Genomic DNA, 21,568 nt, shown 5'->3' on the forward strand with positions numbered 1-21,568 from the left:
AGGAAGACAGGACTTCTGGACTCACATGTATGGGTCAGGTAAGTAGTTCCTCAGGAGAGCAGAAGCCCTCATGAGGAAGATGAGACTGGAACTGTAACTATGTAGACTTGGGGGAGCTCACTACACAGGGTGCTGTGATCCCCTCTTGTCTCACCCTTGTTTACAGCGATCTTACTCATTTGACTGAAACTGTAGATGCTTGTTCGTGCAAGTTTGGACTGAGCAGGGTGAGGGAGGAGTGATTTGGTCAGTAAGGTGAAAAAGCTGATAGTCTGACTATTGGTGGCATCAGGGATGACAAGGAATAGCAGACAGACTCCTTTTGCAATCAGAGCTTGAGCCATAAAGTGGATGTGCTTTATGGCTTTAAGTTCACTACATTAGTTAAGAAATTTGCAGAGAAAAGAAGGCTAGACATCTTATGAAAGTGAAAGGATTATCTTATTTCTGAAGTATGGGCATACTGAGAAATGCTTGGCTGTCGAGGGCTAAAGCTGTGTTTATAGTCGAATACTGTCTTTGAGCAGAGGAATCTATTAGTGCATGATAGATTTTTCTGCTTCTTTCCCAGTATCAGGAATGGAACAGAAAACCAGTTAACCTGTAAAGGATCAAGTTTCCAGGATAAACTTTTTAAGAAATTATCATTGGGCACAAAAACATCAAATCCGTAATGCCCACCAAGAGCAAAATACGCGAGTCGACTATTCCTTTGAAGTCTACAGTTGTTTCCACTGTGCATGTGAACAGCTACCCTTTGAAATCACCAAGAGTTATATGTGTATATTTGAGGACTGAATGTGGTGTGTTAAGCTAGATAATTGCCAAGAGGCAAGATTTCACAACTTCAGGATTCAGGAAATATGATCAAAAGTGGCAGAAAGTTTAAGGATGATAATGTTGGAGAAAGGTTGAATCTTGGCAAGGCATATTGCAGAGATTCAAACAAACATGGGAGCAATTAAAAGAGGGCATGTTTTGACATGTAGCTGGGAAAAATGTGGAATAAAATAATCATTATTAAACTAAAAAATTTAGTTAAAGTGCTCTTTTTTGTCACTCACTTGAATGTAGCATTGATGTGACAAAATTAAGAAGGAGGAAAATATTAGCCTCATTGTAAACACTAAGGGTTTTTTGGTTTATTTGGAGAAAACAGGTTCAGCTTTATCCAGCTTAACATCCGTTTTCTTAGATTCAGCAGTGTGTTATTCAGCCACTCTTACCTATCACCCAGCAAAGATGTTAAAGAAATAAATAGCAAGCAAAAAATTACTCTGAAATACTCATTTGGCAAATATATTCTCTGCCATTTCCCCACCTGGAAAACATAATCCATTGCTGAAAACCAGATTTATGAAAACTGTTTAAAAATGCTGCTTAAATGATTAAAGGGAAAGAAAATTATTTATGTAAACTTCCATTTCTCTTTATTACCTATGTTTCTATGTCACCACATTACCTGATCAAATAATCCCTTTCTTTCCCTGTAAACTTGACTGCATTTAGCAAAAGCTGAGGTAGCTGTTGGGAAGGGCTTGGACATCACTGAATGTACCCATAAAAGACTGATGTATTTTCCACCTTGTCAATGCATGCTGAATAAACTTACCTGTTTCATTTCATTGTCATCTCTAGGAGAATCAAACAGCCTACAGGAGATGAAATAGTTGCAACAGATCACAGAGTAATTAACCTTTTTTGTCACACCCTGAAGTTCAAGACTAAGGTTATAAAGGATATTAGTTTCTTTACTCTTTTATTGATGTATTCAGTTTAGACAATTGTTGGCTGAAATTTCAGTTTTGAGGTTTATGTGCTAGGTGTGAGGGTTACCTTAGGGACAGATACTTCTTAGTAAGGATCTTACTGCCCTTTTTTCAAATGTCTGGTGTGTTAAGTAATAACTAGAGAATTTTGTTTCATTTTTATACCTTTATGCCAGCAGACATGCATTTCTTTCTGCTGTGAATTGAGCCAGTATGTTCTGGGTACAGCTAGGGCCCCAAGTGATTAAAAGCTCTACTCACTCCTCTCAAACAAAAGTGATGAGAAAAACAGATGTAAATCTGTCCAATTGCTGGAATCAAGTCATAGTTCGTGCTCTGTAAAGCCAATGCATGTGTCTACACTTAATATTAAGACGAAAAAAGATATCTGGCTCATAGCGGATGAAATATAAAAGTTGTAGACACACGAGAGAAGTTGGGCGACTCCTGGATAACCAAGGATCAGCTGAAATGCGCCTGACACTGAGTGATGGCCCTGAGACTGCTGCTGTTAGAAGCAGACATCTTAATTCCCTGCATTGAGGTTTCTGCTGTTCCTGGGGTACCTGGAGCATTTTGACATGGGACGGTTTTCTCTGGCTGCAGGCGGTGTTGTTGGAAGGTGCCCATTTGCACTGCCTTCCTGTGCGCAGGCTCAGCTGGACTTCGCACAGCCCTCGTCTTCCTCCCTAGCCTTTCTCTCAAAACCTTTCACAGCTGTATCCTGATGTGCTAAACCACTTAAATTAGCTCCAGATTGCTCTGTTTATTGTGTGCCAGAGAAGTGACAGAAGGCAACTGGAGCAACGCCCCTCAAGTAAACACCAAGGAAGAGGTGATACAGGATATTAGGATGGAAAGTATAGGTTGTGGGCACAACCCTGGGGCTTTAATGCCTGTATATGAGATCACTTGTGTCTGCTGTTTGCATGTGATTCTAAGTTTTGGCAGCTTCATATCCCTGGAAGTGGGTTCTTTTGTTTTTTTCCTTTTTGAAGGAAAAGAGAAATAAAAAAGGTGTTAGGTCAAAGTAGTTATTTCTTCCCTCTCGCTCACAAGACAAAACCGGAGAAAAGTAAAATAATGATTCCCTAAGGCTGGCAGCCTGTCCTGCAGGCCATGCACAGCTTAGCGCTTCTTCCGCATCTGAAGTCAGAAATGTCTTTTCTTGTACACAACTCTGATTAGCAGTAGATGTAAAATTAGTTTTTCACCAGCTCCTGTCCTCAAGGTTGTAATTGAATCCTCTTTTCTTATCACGTAGCAGTAGCCTAAAGTACAAAAGCAGCAGGCCTGAGCTCAGGTATTTTTCATACATCTGGAAGTATGGTTGAGTTAGTTTTGGCAGATTGCTGCTTATACAGGGTGCCCATAAGCACAGTAACAGCGGCCTGACTTCCTGCTTTTTTTTCCTCCAGAAGCTGCTATAAATATGCCTCTTAATTAGATTCATAACATTGTTTGGATAATAGCATAGTTTTGTTCTAAGAGACTCACGCTACTTCCAGAAGCAGAGGAAGAAACCCAAATGTATTCAAAATAAACTTCCGAATGCTTTTACTGAATAAAAACACCTAGATGCTGCCAGCTGTTGGACAGTCTCTGCACTTAGAAAATTTAGTGCTTGAGGTTTAGTGCTTCCTAGCATACTTGCGGTCATTTGTCAGTCCTACCCAGTCCTCCTTTTATTGAGTGTCTGTCTACCATATGGACATATCTGTTGTGTTTGGTAGGTGGTGGTGTTGGGGGGATGCACTTGGTAACTAACCATTCTTCTGAGTTACAACAGTTACTTATTTTAAATTGAAAGAGGGAGCATATAGGAGAAATTCCATTGTTACTTTTAGCAAAGAGAAACCACCTTACTGCCAATTTCATCTTCACACAGTAATTAACCTATTTATCAGAAACAAGAAACTGGAAAAAGTACAAGGAATTAATATTGACTGTTTTCCCCCTTCAATCATTTTGTGTGTAATTTACATGCTAGGTTACATGCAGTTGATGGGTTTTGTATGTCAACAGCTTTTAGTTTCAGGAGCAGTAGGAGCTTAAAAGATCCCCTTTTCTTGTTATTTTAAAGATGCTTTAATTTGATAACCTATTGAGATCCCCAAATCTATATTATAAAGTAAATCAGAGTTGGGTATTTTTCTGGTCTGCACTCATTTTAAAAATACCGTGTGGCTTTAGCCTTTCAAACAGAGCTTGGCATGGTTTACATATCAGACAGATGTGTGCTAGATCAGCTTACTGCAGGGGCCCATGAGGAGGAATTAAAGGGTATAGGAGTTTTCTCTTGCAGCTCCAGAGAAATTCATCAGTTCAAAAAATAAGGAGCTTGAGCACAGGTGGAAAACAGAAAAAAAACCTGGGGCATGGCAATGTGGGATTTGAAAAGTATAGTAGATACAATAAGAGTATTTGGCAAGTATTTTGTATGTGTTTTCAGGAGAAAAGGAGACCTAAAGTGTTTGTAGCCAGGAATCAGAATGTCAGGCTGGATCTTCACATATTCTAATGGTTGGTTAAAATTACTAAGCACCAGTACATGATAAATGATTAGGGAATTGAGTCGTGATTTCTAATTGTACTTAAAGTTAAATTTCCTTCTTACTTTGCCTTTGCAGATGTATGACTTCAAATGCTTTCTTTATACCATGTTCTGAATAGGGAAAAAAGTGGTTGTCAAAAGACTTTCTTGGCACAGCACTTGATCTCTCTCTCTCCCCTGGCCCCCCAGTGGAATACTTCCTTTAAATGTTAGTTGATTATTTCTTGCTCTGTGAATATATGAGTTATATACATACAGACCTATTAAACTATTGTGTAACTGTTTTTAAAAAAGAATCTAGATATCCAAAAGAATCATAGAATCATAGAATAGCAGGTCGGAAGGAACCTCAAGGATCATCTGGTCCAATCTGTCATAGCAAAAACACGATCTAAAGAGCATGGCCCAGCAGGCTGTCTAGCTGATTCCAGTGTTAGGGAGTCCACCATTTCACTGGGGGAGATGATTCCAATGGCTGATTGTTCTTATTGTGAAAAATGTTCCCCTTGCGTCCAACTGGGATCTTCCTGGGGGTAACTTGTACTCATTACCCCTTGTCTTTAGCATGTGTGTCTGTATAAAAAAGGAGTCTCCATCTTCTTTCTAGCCACCCTTTAAGTACTGGAACATGGTGATAAGGTCTCCCCTAAGCCTTCTTTTCTCTAGGCTGAACAAACCCAGTTCTCTCACTGTTTCCTCATACAGCAGGCTTCCCAATCCTTTGATCATCTTATGGCCTTTCTCTGGACCCTCTCCAGCCTGTCCACATCTCTTTTGTATAGTGGGAGCCAAAACTGAACACAGTATTCCAAGTGTGACCTGACAAGTGCCAAGTACTGTGGGGTAATTAAATCTTTATGTCTGCTGGCGATGCCCTTGTTTATGTAACCGAGCATCCTGTTGGCTTTCTTTGCCACAGCTTCACACTTTTCATTCATACTGAGCTTATTGTCCAGCAGGATCCCCAGGTCCCTTTCCACAGAGCTGCTCCCCAGCCAAGTAGATCTGAGTCTGTGCTGCGCTTGGGGATCATGTTTTCCCAAGTGCAAGACCTCAGACTTATCCTTATTGAACTTCCTAAGGTTCTTGTTAGCCAGCTCTTCTTCCAACCTATCCAGGTCATCCTGCAGGATGGCTCTCCCTTCTGAAGTGCCACTTCCCTGCTTTGATTAGTGTTATCAGCAAACTTGGTCGGGGTACACTTGATTCCACCTTCCAGATCATTTATGAAGATATTGAGCAGCATTGGGCTCTATATCAATCCATGGGGGACCCCGCTTGTGGCAGATTGCCAGTTTGAAAAGGATTTATTTACCAGTTATGTATTAAATTTATTAACCTCATTGTCATAAAACATTTTGCATCTGGATTTTTTCTTTCAAATATAAAGCAAGTCTGTTAAGACTGGTTTTTTTTCTTACAGCAAATAAGTAACTACTACTGTATTTTCCAATAATTAATTACTGATGTATTTTCCAGTTATTGTTGTGAATATTTTCTGTATTCTTGGATCACATTTTGCTCTACGAATGCCAAAAACTTACCATGAAAATTAGGAATACTGGGACACACACTTAGGATTACATTTCTGCCATTGTAACCAAGGTTGTATAATACGTATCACAAAATCTCTGGGTTTATTATTTTGCCTGAATGGAAGGCTTAGAATAAATAGAAGTTAAGGAGTTTTATGTAAACCCTGCATATTTTTATGATGTATTCTCACTGTCTAACAGAACTTGCACACTAAACGTAGTCAGCAAGGGTGATTTTTTTTTTTCCTTTTTTTGTTTTTTTGTTATAAGGAGACTTATAAGTAGCTCCTTATTTGAACTAAGAAAATATAAAGACTGAAAAGAAATACTGCAGCTAAAACAACTTAATAACAGCACCAAATACAGCCCTGGATGAATCTGTGGAGAAATTCCAGGAAGCCCTCTCTGAGGAGCCTGTCTAGAACAATTTGCCAGGCACGTCAGCAGGACAGCAGGGTGTAGCTCAATTGTGGTCATAGGAAGAATGCAGCAACCTGAGTGGTCACAAGGGAGACAAAAAAAGGATGCCTGTTTAAAAAAAAAAAACAACCCACAAAAAAACCCAAAACAAACCAAACCAAAAAACCTTACTTTTCTATAGTATAATTGAAACAAGATCTAGTCTGTTAGAAGAAAATACATCGCTATACAGCAAGGCACACTGTTGCTTTTGAAAAAAATACACCTGAGGACATTTGTTAGGGTTCATTCTTAAGTCAAAACTTTTACTCATTTTGGTTTTCTGTTGCCTAATGAGGTATAAATCCTAAATGGAGCTTTTTGCATAGTTGTAGCTATTGCTGATGTCTGTTACCTTTATAGTATGAAGCGGGCTGTTGCCTCAGTTTCTGAAGACTTGGATCCATACATGCTTCATTAGCTATTGCTCTCAGAATCATTTTATTGCTGGTTTTTATTGTCTGACTGCTCTTCAAAGAGGCTTTTAGTCATTAAACTGTTTACTAGTTACATACATCCCACATTACTGCATATATATACTGCCCTAGTCAAAATGCTTGGCAGCTGGCAACTCTTCAGAGGAGTGTTTGGGAGAAACAGAAGGGCCTCTCTGTTTAGTTTTGTTTATTGATTCCTTTAAGAAGTCCTGCAAAACATCTTCTACAGTTTGCAAATTTACAGTTTTCAGATTTAACAAATTAAACTCTTTCTAATGTATATGACAATCAATATTAATTACAAAAGCAGATGTTTGTGAGAAGAATATTTTTAAAAGTATCTTTGAGATGGACAAGCTTTATTTTGCTTTTATTTTGCTTATGTTGAAAGGTTTTTATTAAATTAAATACATTTTTAAAAAACACCCTTCCTCTTAGAATCATAGAATAGTTAGGGTTGGAAAGGACCTTAAGATCATCTAGTTCCAACGCCCCTGCCATGGGAAGGGACACCTCACACTAAACCATGCCACCCAAGGCCTCATCCAACCTGGCCTTGAACACTGCCAAGGATGGAGCATTCACAACTTCCCTGGGCAACCCATTCCAGTGCCTCACCACCCTCTCAGTAAAGAACTTCTTCCTTAGATCCAATCTAAACTTCCCCTGTTTAAATCTGAACCCATTACCCCTTGTCCCATCATTACAGTCCCTGATGAAGAGTCCCTCCGCAGCATCCTTGTAGGCCCCTTTCAGATACTGGAAGATACTTTTCAGATACTGGAAGGCTGCTATGAGGTCTCTACGCAGCCTTCTCTTCTCCAGCCTGAACAGCCCCAACTTTCTCAGCCTGTCTTCATACGGGAGGTGCCCCAGTCCCCTGATCATCCTTGTGGCCCTCCTCTGGACTTGTTCCAACAGTTCCATGTCCTTTTTATGTTGAGGACACCAGAACTGCACACAGTACTCCAAGTGAGGTCTCACAAAAGCAGAGTAGAGGGGCAGGATCACCTCCTTCGACCTGCTGGTCACGCTCCTTTTGATGCAGCCCAGGATACCGTTGGCTTTCTGGGCTGTGAGTGCACACTGAAGCTGGCTCATGTTCATTTTCTCATCGACCAACACCCCCAAGTCCTTCTCCTCAGGGCTGCTCTGAATCTCTTCTCTGCCCAACCTGTAGCTGTGCCTGGGATTGCTCCGACCCAGGTGTAGGACCTTGCACTTGGCACGGTTAAACTTCATAAGGTTGGCATCAGCCCACCTCACAAGCGTGTCAAGGTCCCTCTGGATGGCATCCCTTCCCTCTGGCTTGGTGTCATCAGCAAACTTGCTGAGGGCGCACTCAATCCCACTGTCCATGTCACTGACAAAGATGTTGAACAAGACCGGTCCCAACACCGATCCCTGAAGGCCACCACTCGTTACTGCTCTCCCGCTGGACATTGAGCCATTGACCACAACTCTGCATGCAGCCATCCAGCCAGTTCTTTATCCACCGAGTGGTCCACCCATCAAATTGATGTCTCTCCATTTTAGAGACAAGGATGTCGTGTGGGACAGTGTCGACCACTTTGCACAAGTCCAGGTAGATGACGTCAACTGCTCTGCCCCTGTCCATCAGTTCCATAGCCCCATCATAGAAGGCCACCAAATTGGTCAGGCAGGATTTCCCCTTAGTGAAGCCATGCTGGCTGTCACCAAGCAGCTTGTTTTTCATGTGCCTCTTCATTACCTTTAACAAAAAATCCACAGTAATTTGAAAGATAGTCACCTTCTTTTTGAAAATACGTTATATTCTCTGATTTTCTGTGTGGGAAATGTGTCCTATTTTCATCCAGAATCTTCTGAGAGGAAGGTACTGTGGATTTTTGCTGTTCCAACCTGCTCTATTAAAGTATCTTAATGTGAACAGCATTGTATGGATTTTAAGATGGGTGAGAAAGTGATTAGATGTAAATAGATGTATGAAGGTGAAAGAAGATAGAAGTAGTCCTATAACATACGCCTTTTTTTCTTGATGGCATATTTGCGTGGTTGCTAGAGTTGGAAGAAAAAGATTTGATTTTCTGCAGCTATCTTAATTGAAACAGAAGACAGAAGTTCTCACTTCAAATTTTTTTTTATTGCATTTACTGTAAATCATTGCCAATACTTTGAAAAGTATTCATGAGGTTACAGTGCTGTGCATGACTATTTTGAAGACAAAAGTTATTTCATTTGGAGATCTTTGTATCAGTCTATCTTATCAGGATGCATGTCTCACAGATACAACTATATTGAAAATGTGGTATTTATTTTATAGTATTCATTGCCCTTAAGAAACTTTTCTGTCTGTGATTGTGGTTCACTCAGATCTAACTGTTGCAAGTACTCTCTGCAGTGCTTACAATAGTCAGTGTGCTTCCTTTTCTCTTTTGGATTTTTAATTTCTCTTCCATAATAGGAATGATAAATCGGTGCAGCATATTGTTTGTGTTTATGATAGTTACTACATTATACAGTTTTCTCCATAATCGACATGGCTGATATTACTTCAAGGGTGCAGAACTTTGATTGAAACTACCTATTAAAGTAACTAGGAAGCTTTCGTTTCTCCTCTGTGTCATTTTAACTGTTACATATGTCTTCTGTGCGTTTTTTCATTGATGGTGGTAATGCCTTCTATGAACTCTGTTTCAGGCCACTCTTATATCAGTGAAAATATCTCTCACTAGTGTTCTCTTTCATTGTCACAAATTTCAGCCCACAGAAGAAAATTCTATCAGAATGGAAGAGTCTCAGTGTTCCCCTTCCTAAAATAACACTGAATGATGGCAGTGATAAAAAACCTGAGAAAATAAACAGAGCTAAACACCTATCAAAGCAACACAAACCAAGCAAACAACAGAGCTCTTCAAAAATGTATGATGCTTCCATTTAGGAAAGCAAACAAAACTGAATGCATTAGCTAGGTAACACTTATGCCAAGTACCATAATTTCCGAGTATAGCCTTATTCTCTCCCCCTTCATCCTTTCTTTAGGGACAAGAGCTGGTTTGCTTTATGGTTTTTCTAATGCACATAATATGTTGTGGGTACTACTGAAGTCTAAATTATATAGATGTAATTACAAAAATGATTCTTACAGATAGGAAAAATATGCTCACTACATTTTCTAGACTATTTTGCTATTATTTTTAATGAAAGTCATCTTTGATGTTTGTCTCCAGGAAAGAGATAATTGAAGTATCATGCTTGGGGGAGGCTTGTGTTTCCAGCTGAAGTTGCAAGGCTGAAGCTTTAATAATAAGCAGTGTTTTAAACCAGAGCCTCTAGTTGTAGGTACCTTGATTGCAAAAGCTTTGCTCTGGACGCTGTCTGCAGATACTAGGTATTAGGATGAGTCATGGAGAGAAACAGTTGCAAAAAAAAAGCATTCAGAAAGTATTGTTTTGAAGTGGATTTAGAATAGAATATGAAGCCAGTGCAGAACATGAAGCAACAATGACCCTATTTGTCTTTTACCTAGGTGAATATTGTGTATTTTAAACTACTAGGAGTTTCCATGTGATCTTTGGAGTTTGTTCCATATTTGAGATACTTCGCTAGAATAGCTTGAGCAGTTAGTAAGGAATAGCTTATTTGGGACAGCACAAGAATGGCTATACTTCCACAGACAAAGAATCCATCAGGGCAAGCACCCCCACACTACAACAGTGTCTGGTAGCACGTGGTTAGGAAAGAGTGTTGGGACCCGTTGTTTGTGCCTTTCACCAAACATTTTGTGACCACTTTTGAATCTTCAGCAGGCTGAGGCTGAAGAAATTCCCGAGGCACAGGAGAATTTGACTGTAACCCAGGAAAGGCACACTTACCTCACTCAATTCTTCAAAAAGACAGTCTGCTTCTATAATTCCCTTGCTACTTTGTTGCAGGTATTCAGGACTAAAAAGAGTCTCATGTGCTAGTATTCAACTGATACAGACAGTAAGTAGCCTATTATACAAAGAAGATATTTAACATAATTAAGATTTGATCCTACTTTAAGTCCAAACTGTGCTCTAATATAGTGTAGATAAGATACCTGTTATTCTAAGGCCAGCTAAGGTTAAAAGCTACTGAAATCTCTGTCCCAGGAGTATCACCAGCAGGAATTCCTGTGTACACTAAGAGCAGAAAGAATTGTTGAAACAGATTTTTTATTTTTTCTTTTTGTAACAGCCAACTGCTTGTATTCTCACATCTCAGTGTTCAACATTGTTGTGTGAGAAATACTGTTAGCTAGTATTTAGTTCCCTGCATTTCATAGTGAAGACAATAAAGCTTTTAATTTGTTTATTTTTGGCCCAAGAGTGCTGGACACACAATCAGCCCTACTGGAAGCTAGCTGAGACATAGTTTTCAAATCATGCTCTTTTTTCTAAGTACTTCATTTAGCTTAACCTTCCACTTTTCAAAGTCTTCATAGGGACTAGTTTATTCCTTGATAGAACAAAAAAGGTCTTCTATGTGCAGTAGAAAAATGTTTATAGTGGTGGTTACATTGATCTGTAATTAATGAAGCAGAAGGGAGATAATTTTGTTGTGTTGTGATTACAGTCAAGTTCTTCTCTAAGGTGTGAGACACGTACTACTTCTTTCTTCCCTCAAATTCCTGGGTTTTAATCAGAAAATGTAATATAAACATGTCAAATTACACTGAATGTCAGTTCAACAAGTACTATTTAAAACAATTTTAGCCTCATTAAAATACAGAAAAATTATGCTTAAAAGAATTGCCATCAACAACTCTTCTGAGATTATTACAACAGGTTTGAACAAGAACAGCAGTAGAACAGTACTAAAAGTTAACTTCAGAGAATCATTAATGCTGTTACATTCAGGAATCTGGATTTTATTCCTAGTGTGGAAGCTGAGAGCTAAAAAAGAGTTACGTGAAGTGTCTCTAATTAATGTGGATATTTCTGAGTTACTATAGTTCAACTTTTCCTGTAACTATCTTACATGTTTTTCTCACCAAATACAATAAATTCAGTGTATTTCCAAATCCCTTTAGCTATTTTAACTAGTTTCAACTCGGTTTGTTAGAGCTTTCTCCTTCTGCCTGAGAAACTGTCTGTTTCGTGTAATACTGTGTAACATTACAAATCAATGTGGCTGCCTAAAAATCTAGGAAAACAGTGGTTCTAAACTAGGAGTACAGGTATTGTCCTGACACTGGAATAGCAGTTTTCCATTTTAAGTAAGTACTCTGGAAAACAGTGTATTCTGAGTACTAATGATGGCATTAATAGCGAGTCTTCTTGTTGTCTGTAAAGCGGTTGGAACTATATTTTTAAAGTTTTTTATTCTGGAAGCTTTGAATGTCTAGTGATATTTAGAATCAACATCAGAGGTTGCTCTTAACAAAGTCTTTCTAAATCATTGGTTTGTAGTACAGTATCATTTCTAGCAATAACTTCTCATAATAGCAATTTGTTAAGACTGGCAAGAATTTAATATAAGTTTGTTACATGCTTTGAGCATACAACATGTTGTATGAACATTTAACAGCACTATGTAAGTACTGCCATGACGTGCCTATACTCTGAAAATACATTTTCTTCTAAGGGATGAATAAATGTTGTGGGGAGAATTTTTATGTTTCTTTCTTACCAATAGTTCATTTTAAATACTTGTTTTCCAGATAATGGAGGACAGACTTTGGCAGGTGGAAATAACTGGCCGCTGAGAGGAAGAAAATGGACCCTCTGGGAAGGAGGAGTCAGAGGAGTAGGCTTTGTTGCAAGTCCATTGCTGAAAAGAAAAGGTGTAGAAAGTCATGAACTTATCCATATCTCTGACTGGCTTCCAACACTGGTGCACCTTGCTGGAGGACATACCAATGGCACTAAGCCTTTGGATGGCTTTGATGTTTGGAAAGCTATCAGGTAACTTGCGTGTCAAATCACTGAATCAGCACTCTGGTATGAGAAGAATTTAATCAGCCAAGAGAACAGAGCTGGATCTGGTGGCACACAGGAATATTACGTGTTCCCTAAAGGGAAGAAGTAAATGCAGTTAATGTCGCTATCCATAAGAGAACTATCCAAGTTGCAAATTAGTCCTGATCACAGATGTAAAGCCTCCAGACAGCTTTAACTTGACAGGTTGAATCTGTCAGTATGGACACAACAATGCATAAACGTGTTATGGTATACTTTTTCCAGAACGCTCTGTGATCCAGAAGTACATTAACTGGTTTTGCGTAGCACAGAGTGCAAGTTAGTAAATTTTATGGACCCAGCCCTACTCTCTACTGAGCCCAGTTGGGTGTCGCTGCTGTATGCATCTGGAATTGGACATTTGGGAAATCTATGCAGACATTAAACTCGCTGAGCATGCATTCCACTTTGATGGTTTGTTAGCTCAGTACAGAGCCTGTCAGGCTGGCTCAAAGTGTAACCATTTCAATAGGTTGGCATCATGCTGTCCAGTGTCTCAAAAAGCCTGTGAGGTTGAGTACAGAAGTAGACTTGATGTGACTCCTGAGAGGTTGTGATGTTGTCCCTGATTTAAGCAAACTGGAGAGCTCAGGAGCACAGTGCAGACATGCTTGGATGGCTGGAAAAAAGAGACAGCGTAGCTCCGATGGGATTGATACCAAGGACAAGTTAATGACTTTTACTGGGCACTCTGACTCTGTGCACCAATCATGCTGCCTGGATTAACTGTCAGGATATCCCAAACCCCATTAGTTCATAAAATAGAATGTTTTCCATGCATTAAAAGAAAAAATGAGTTAAATCCCCTACATTTTTCCTCTTAAAAAAATAATAAAAATGTTACCACAAATGCTAGGTACTGGGTGAACTAGGGACATAAGATATGTGTTTATTACTTGGGCATTTGGCTCAGCAGAGTGAGTAGAAGAGCATGTAAAAGAATAAATGAAATGGGCATTTACGGGTAATGGTGTGGTTTTTTTCACTGAAAAAAACTACCAAAAGAAACTGGTGTTGCCCCTTTGCAGTATCTTCAGTCAAGACTTACATACAGTCAGTCCTTCATCTTTCAAAGCTTTTCTTTTATTGTAATGTTCTTTTATTGTACTAAAATGGATTATAAAGTCCTTAAATACCTAGTTTCTGCAGAATTTTGAACTCCTATAACCAACCCTTATTTTTGCAAAAATTGCATAGTGATGTTAGTTTAAGTTCCTGTTGCTCCCTCTTTTGTGCTTCACATAATGTATTCACTGATGGGGTTAAATCTATTGTGTGTGTTCTTGGAAGTTATATTTGTTGTAGTACATTTTGTATGTAATTTTGATTTGCATAAGAAGAAGTTTAATGTTGCCAAAGCAGAATAAGAGAGGACTAGCTAGTAGAAAAAACTAGCAATTCTGCTTCCTACATGCCATTCATTTGAGAATTAGTGTTTTGTTTATTTTGATAGTCTTTGTTCTGCTTTTATAGCAGTCAGACAATACTATATCATGTGTGTTACAACCTTTGTCCCCTTCTCAGGGTTCCCACCCCAGCTTGCGTGATAAATGTAGCTATTTATGTAGCAGATGCTGATTATTTTTTTTCCTATTTTCTGCATAATACATTATGCTAAATGCTCAGTTTTGTGTGTCTTAGCATCCTAGACTGTGAATTAGAGAAGTTAGTTTCTAAACAAGTGTCAGTAGGGGTACTTTTTGGGTTAGGGTTTGAAATGAAAAATTGACAGAGCAGGTAGAGCTGAACCCATCTACCTATCCCCAGTTAGCCATATATATACCTTGAAGTAAAAACAAAACAGAAACAACAAACCAAGCCTACTCCCCACCCAGAAATACTGCAAAGCCCGCATCTTGAGTTCAGAATTGTTTTGTTTGTACCTTTAGTGGGATTACCTGTTTTGAAACTGCTCAGCTTGACTTTTTCTTGGCGCTGCCTCTGTTGCTGAGGCACTATGGACTAGTTTTCTGTACTAGCTGGAGTCTGCAGAGAGCTCACGTCTTTGTGCCCAGGTGTACCGTATGGCTCTCTTCCAAGTGGAAGATAAAGATGTGTATAATTGAGGCCAGGGACTATTAACTGCCAGGAAGGAACAGAGGGTGCTGTCCAGCCAGAGAAAGTAAAATGTTTTATATGCCAGTGTAACTGTGGGAAAACTTAGCAAGATACTGGGGTACTCTTGAACCATAGGCTTTTCTTCCAGCTATCAGCAGAATTCATGCCTTCTTCAAGGTCAGATTCAACCAGGAATTCTTTGTCGTGGATAGATCTCAGATCAGGTTACTTCAGCAGAAAAATTGTATGTGGGGATGTATAGGTACAGCTGCACATCCTCCTGGCACTTGAATCGTTTCTGTTCATGGAGGGATTGAATGCAGTGTTCTCTGGCACTGCAAAGGGAGTAGGGAATCTCCAGTATTTTCAGTTGTGCCAACTGGAGGGCCTCTGGGAAGAAAAAAAGTCAGGTTTTGTAAATTGTTAGGCTGCCTTTTGACTGACCTTGCAACCAAAATGCTGAATTTTACATGATTTTCCAGTGTAATCAGGAAAAATGAGTATATTGAATTTCATGATCATAACTCAAAAGGTCACTTGAATATTGGATAACAAACAATGAAGGCAGAGTGCCCTTTTGGTGGCATCTGATGGAAAGTTCAAATGTGTTGCTTTTCTTGGACCAGATGGCTCATAATGAGTGAAATTATAATTTGCTAAGATTCTAACTCATTTGGAAAAAGGAAATTAATAGCCTATCACCACGTTACATCTGTATTTTTCAGTCCAGTCTAATACAAATAGCTGTATATGCTTCTTGTGATTTTTTTTTTTTTTTTGTGTGTATGTGTGGACTGTAATCCTAAATCTGCTGTTTCATGTGTGTGTAATCAAAAGGTTATAAATTTGAACCTTGGTTTAGATATTCGGAAGAATATATGCTACAATACGGATACTCTCAGAAGTCACAAAAATATTGGATCCATTCCAGTATCTGCCTGATGTCTGTCTGTAAATGATCAGTGTTTAAAGGATGTGTTCTTAATATGATAACTATGTAGTATATATAAATTATTATACCATTTTAATATAGTTACTTATAAATAATACAGACATTTGACATAAATTTTGCAATCTAGGTATAAAGTCTGAAATATCAGACCAAAATGAACTTTCTGTCATGAGGTTAAGATGATTTGTAGTCCAAATTTGGAATTGAATTAACATGACACTGGCTAATATGAAGTTCTCATAGTAAAATGAAGTGCAGAAAATGTGTGTCCAACTGTTTATTTTATGCCTCCTCTAGTTAAGTTTGTCTTGAAGAACCATAAGAAAGTTTATGGTTAGGAACAAATGGCATGAAAAGATGAAAATTCAGAGGCACGTTTCTTCTTCACATCCTTTTTAGCCAGCTGTACTTTTAAGTTTCTTTCATACAATGCATAAAACTGAGGAAATGCAACATTTTTGTTCCCATTGAACAGTGTGAACTTTTCTTAGGTAAAAATTTGCATGCTACTTAAAAGCTCCTTGATGGGGACTTTGAAGTCAAAAGTTTGCTCTTTCCAAACTGATCTGCTGACCTAGTAGTGTAAGAAATACTGTTGCAACACTGTATCAATGCGAGCCCTAACAGAAGAGGAATGTGATTTCCTTTAGAATAGAAACTGAAATTGGGCAGTTTTTACTCGCATTCTCACAGTGTGACACTCTCCCTCACCAAAAGGTGTGTGTCTGAGAAGTCTGCCCAGCAGCCAGGCACCAGGGCAAGGGGTTTTCAAGCCATTCATCTGACAGCCAGGCACCACGGTGTTTGTGACCAGATGTTAGACCCAGGATCTGTTGCAATGGTGCAGATGTCCAGGAACACCAACTACAAAGTCCTTCTAACATCTTCTGTGTTCTTCTGAGCTTGATAAACATGACAGGTTCTGATAATGTCTTTTTGTATGCTTTTGTTCCTTCTTTTCTGGCCTGTCCCATCTCTGTGAGTCACAAGATGCTATCACTGTTTCGCCTCCAGAACCAGTGTCCCTGTCCCGTGAAACTGGTCTAGATGTGTTGGGGTCTTGCTGACCTGCTAGTCTGGATGTTGCTAACACGGGTTTTATGAGAGCCCTTTTCATGCTGTGTGTTCCTGCTGTCATCTCTACTTGCAGATCTTCACAGTCTTTCTCTGTTCATATCAATCTTGGTCTCTCTGGTACAGTTTTCGGCAGTAAATGGTAGCAGGCCACCTTGCTCTTGCAAGCAAAGTTTTGTTGCAGCATATCTGTAAACCAGTCATTAGTAAACTTTATTTTCCCTCAAGTACCTTTGGAATTCAATTTAACTTTCCCTTTAATGTTTCTAACTTCTTTTTGAAAATAGCATAAGATAGTATTACTGTACCAACCTATTTTTGGATATCAGACCATTCCAATCTCATGTATAAACCTTCTACATAAATCATAGTAGATTGCACTTTTTAAATTAGATTACCATGGGTAACACCACATTATAGCTAGAACCTTTAAAACCATGCACGTATTAGAAATTATTTCTAAAAATACAGTAGTAATACCACTAATATACTTTACAAAAAATAGTAGTTTACAATACCAGGAACAGTTAATAGAAAACAGTGCTAAAATCCAACTAGTCAGGGAATCTAAACTGTACTGCATGTTTCCAACCAAGCAAGTATCTCAAAAGGCACTTGTGTGTTTAAGAAACATCTGTTCTCCACATGCTTGCCACTCTACTGAAACTGAGACACTAGGCAAAATAATTTTTCTTATGCTGAAATTTGCCCTGTTTGATACATTGTTTGATATATTTGGCGTTTCAGTACTGAATATCTAGTATGTCTGTGCTCAGAAAAAGAATTGTATTTTCCTCAACAGGAAAATGGAAGGCCAAATGGTAGAGCACATGAAGCAGTATGATAGATAAGCACTGAGAAATTCAGGATAAAATACAGTCAAACAACTAATATTTCTTCAAAGCTGGTTAGCAAACATCTTCTCATGTATTTTGCAGGGCAAGTTTCAGGTTGAGTACCAAATGGTTACATTCATTTTAGGAATTAAACATCCATTTGAAAAAAATGCTGAAGAAAGAGCAATCTAAAGCTGAGCATAATGTTTATTCCAGCGTATCTGAAATAAAATTATTTTAGGAAAGCATGTACAGACATGACCCAGAGAAATACGATATATGGCAAAGTTGTAAATGCTCAGATTTTGCTGAGTAACCTTGAGGATGGTTTTGTGCACAATAAACGTATTTACTCTGAAAAATATTGGATTCCTTCCCAAGGACACCTTCTGCCTATTTTAGAACAACAACAGAAGTGGAAGATCACATATAGATATTTGTTCGTGTTCACAAAGGAGTAATAGATCTTTCTGTATGTTTTTAAAACTTTGCAAAGCAGAAGATGGAGTGATATTCTCACCATAAACTATCTGGTTCTCATGCCAACTTTGAAGTTAGTCTATGCTTTCAGCAAGATGTTCTTAGAGAACTTTTTTGGAAAGCAATACCTTTTAACTGCTTAATTAAATATTCAGTCAGACATGATAGAATAAGAACCAGACAAAACAAAAAGGTCCTTATTTTTAGGGAAAGGAACAATGTATTGTACTGGAGTCTGAAAATAAGTATTCTAATATTAGAGTATTGTAAGATATGATTACACTGGAAGCTCCTGAAACACAAAAGCAGGATTCCCTAGAGATTCTTACTGCTTTCTTATTCTAGCTTTGTTGGCTAGACTATATTCCTGATGCAAAATAACTTCAGCAGAACATCTGCCAAGGTGACTCTGTTGTTGAGGCTGTGTCTTTTGAGGGGACTAAGGTCATTGTGGGGCTCTGTAAAGGGGAAGGAGGACAGAGTTGGGGCACAGTGAATGGGAGCTCTGCTACAACAGTAAATTCTCTACTTCTTGTCCCTAGGATGGCATTTCTGTCTTCCTGATGTCCTTTTATGTCAGGCAGCTGCTTTCTTCACTGTACACTGCCATCTTCTTTTCTCTGTTGTTTTGTGAATAATATGTGCTGGTTATAAACCTCCACTTTGTGTGCCACAAAATTACTGGAATAACACCCAACTGAACCAGGAGTTCAGTACCAGTTAATGGTGCTACAAAGCTTAATGGAGTAATGCCATAAATTTCAGGGACTGTATGTCATGATTATATATAAATCACATTTCCAAGTTACTGTGATACTCTATCCCAGAAAAAACAAAACAACAAAAAAGCCCTGATTCAATAAAAATGACAGCTGCAGCATGAAAAACCTAAATTAATGCAGGTATAATCTTTGTATTTTGTGTTCTACCTACTGTGCAATAATATTCATAACCATGTTTAGTGTACAGTATTCACCCTACAAATTAAAAGCCTTAAAGGAAATTACCTTTCATATTGCAATAGTAATACTAGTCTGCTTGAACAGTACAAATATTCTCAGTTCTAACTTCTACAGTACCAACTGTGGTACTGTATGAATATTTGAGGTATAAACAGAAGCCCGTAGGAGTAAGTTACTTCTTTCTTCTGTATTTGACTCTGGTGGAAGATCCTTAGCATAGCTCTGTTGTTTACTTTGTTTTAAAAGGATACTGAAAATCGTAGATACAGCTCAGAAACTGAAAAATAAGAATATCTCACCAAGCAGTTTCTGCAGAATAATTGACATGCTATAAATCCGCATCCTACTTTAACTTGTGCTAACTGGTTCATGTTACTGTTACCTATGAACAGATGGCAAAAGGCACACTTGACCACAGCTGTAAATGGACCACATAGAGACAGTAAGAGTCTATTAAATCTAAGATAAAATTTGCTTAAATAAGGCCAGGCATTCTGTAGTTTAGAGTGTAACTACTATAGATATTTGGGTGCAGGGTTGGGCAGGAGCTAACCTTACAGGCATATTTTAGGAAAAACATTTTTGTGGCAGTTTTTATACACTGAATTGCTAACTGTAGGTTAATTATTGTGCTTTCTCTGTATTAATTGTAAGGCTGTATTATCTGAACACATTTCATCTTTCATCAAACCCTCCTTGTTAATTTTGTGCTTATTTAAAATGTGTAGCATCTAGAAATGGTTTTAGAAATTAAATAGAACAATATTAATTTAATTAGTTGTTACTGAAAGATTTAGATCACAGGTAAACATTGTTTAATTATATATTTTATGTATTAAAGTAGCAGTAATTTTTTTACGTTTCCACTAAGGTTTATGTTACCTGATTTTTTATTCTTAATGTCAAGTGGTTTAGAGGCCCTGGTTGATTTTTTGAGTCTTAAATGAAGCTCCTTAGCAACAAGAAAACTATTTAAGTTATTTGGAATTTTCTAAAAAGTCATGTTTAGATTCACTGTCAAATAACATAATGTTGTTGTGTCATGATATAGCCAAGGTTCTTTCTAATAATGTCTTTCTACTCATGTTGCATTTTATATGGAGTATATTTGTTTTACTCAGTTCTTTAGGATGGAATTTACTTAGAAAATTTATGATTGAGTTTGGAGACTTATTCCACACCACCCGTATGTAGCCAGTGGCTAGAAAAAAAGGAATAATTACTTTTTTTACCACCAGAAGGTTCAGAGTATCGAAATAATCCTCGTGACCTCAATTACAAATCAAAAGTGGGTTCTTTGAGGGGCAGCCAATCTAGTGTTTTCTGAGGCACTCAGCCAAAACACTTTCAGTACCCATTCAGGTATGCAAAGCCTAGCAAGTGCTGTGACACCTTACGCTGCAAAATTTTATTTTTAAAGTTGATTATTGTAAACCACTGCTTTTCTACGGCCACTTCTGTACTCTGTAAATTTATGAAAAATCCCAGTAAACATGCCAGTGAAGTCAGGGATGGTTCATAGCGGCAAAAGCTGTTACTGCTAGATGCAAAAGAGCATTCATAGAATGGTTTCGGTTGGAAGAGACCTTAAAGATTCATCTAGTTCCCACCCCTTTAATTCAGATAAAATTTAATAGCAGTTAATTTATGGTTATTAGCTCATTCTCTATTAGGATTATAAAAAGCCTTTAAATAAAACATGCAGAATCCTAATGAGCTGTAGAAGAAAATTAACATTTCCTTTTGAAATCCCTCCTAGTGAAGGAAGACCTTCCCCCAGAGTGGAACTACTACATAACATAGACCCTATGTTTGTGGATAACTTCCCATGTAAGTACACTACTGATTGTTCAAGAATTACTAAACATACAGTTTATCTTCTGAACACTCCTTGTTTTCCGTAAGTGAAGTATTTCCTTCTAGGTGAAACAAAATAGAGTAGAATGCCTTCTGCTTTTAGGTAAATAGCTTTAAAATGCAGAAACATTATCCCCCAGATGCTGTAAGTGCTTCGAATCATGACCAGTGTGTGCTTCCTATTTCAGAGAGCTCTGAAGCACTGCTGAGTAATGAATAAAGTACTTTGGTACATGGAAATGTTGAGAAGCAGCCTTAGGGAGCACAGGGAGGCACACTGCCAAAAATCCCTACCAAACCTTGTCTTCAGTGCTCCAAGTTGGCAGGTAGCTCCAAGTGAACTGTTCACCCTAACACATCTCGATACATCTATATAATATGACCTTGCAAATGGAAAACTTGAGTTTGTGAGAAGCTGAGGAGTTCCAAGCCTTGTGATTGCTTTTGTTCCATAATCACATGGGTTGGATCTTCAATGCCATAATCACATGAGTTGGAGCTGAAGTTTGCCAATTCTATAGCTCTTTAAGCACCGTCTGTTTTATGATTCAACATTATTAGCTTGCTAAGGACTACAAACTTTTCAAACAGAGATTTTTTTTTTCATGCAGAACATTGGAACAGGTCCCATA

General features: G+C 38.3%; 1 protein-coding gene across 1 annotated transcript in view; it reads left to right on the forward strand.

Moving 5' to 3' along the window:
- ARSB (arylsulfatase B) overlaps positions 1 to 21,568 on the forward strand; it is a gene marked incomplete at both ends in the record, with an annotated part of 64,925 nt that overhangs the window by 19,302 nt on the left and 24,055 nt on the right. The window contains 2 exons of the mRNA XM_080638281.1: positions 12,420 to 12,663; positions 20,839 to 20,909. Of these exons, the coding sequence (XP_080494407.1) occupies positions 12,420 to 12,663; positions 20,839 to 20,909 (315 nt within the window). The remainder of the gene's footprint in view (positions 1 to 12,419; positions 12,664 to 20,838; positions 20,910 to 21,568) is intronic.

Source organism: Psittacula echo, assembly GCF_963264785.1.
Source record: "Psittacula echo genome assembly, chromosome: Z".
Classification (NCBI taxonomy): Eukaryota; Metazoa; Chordata; class Aves; order Psittaciformes; family Psittacidae; genus Psittacula; species Psittacula echo.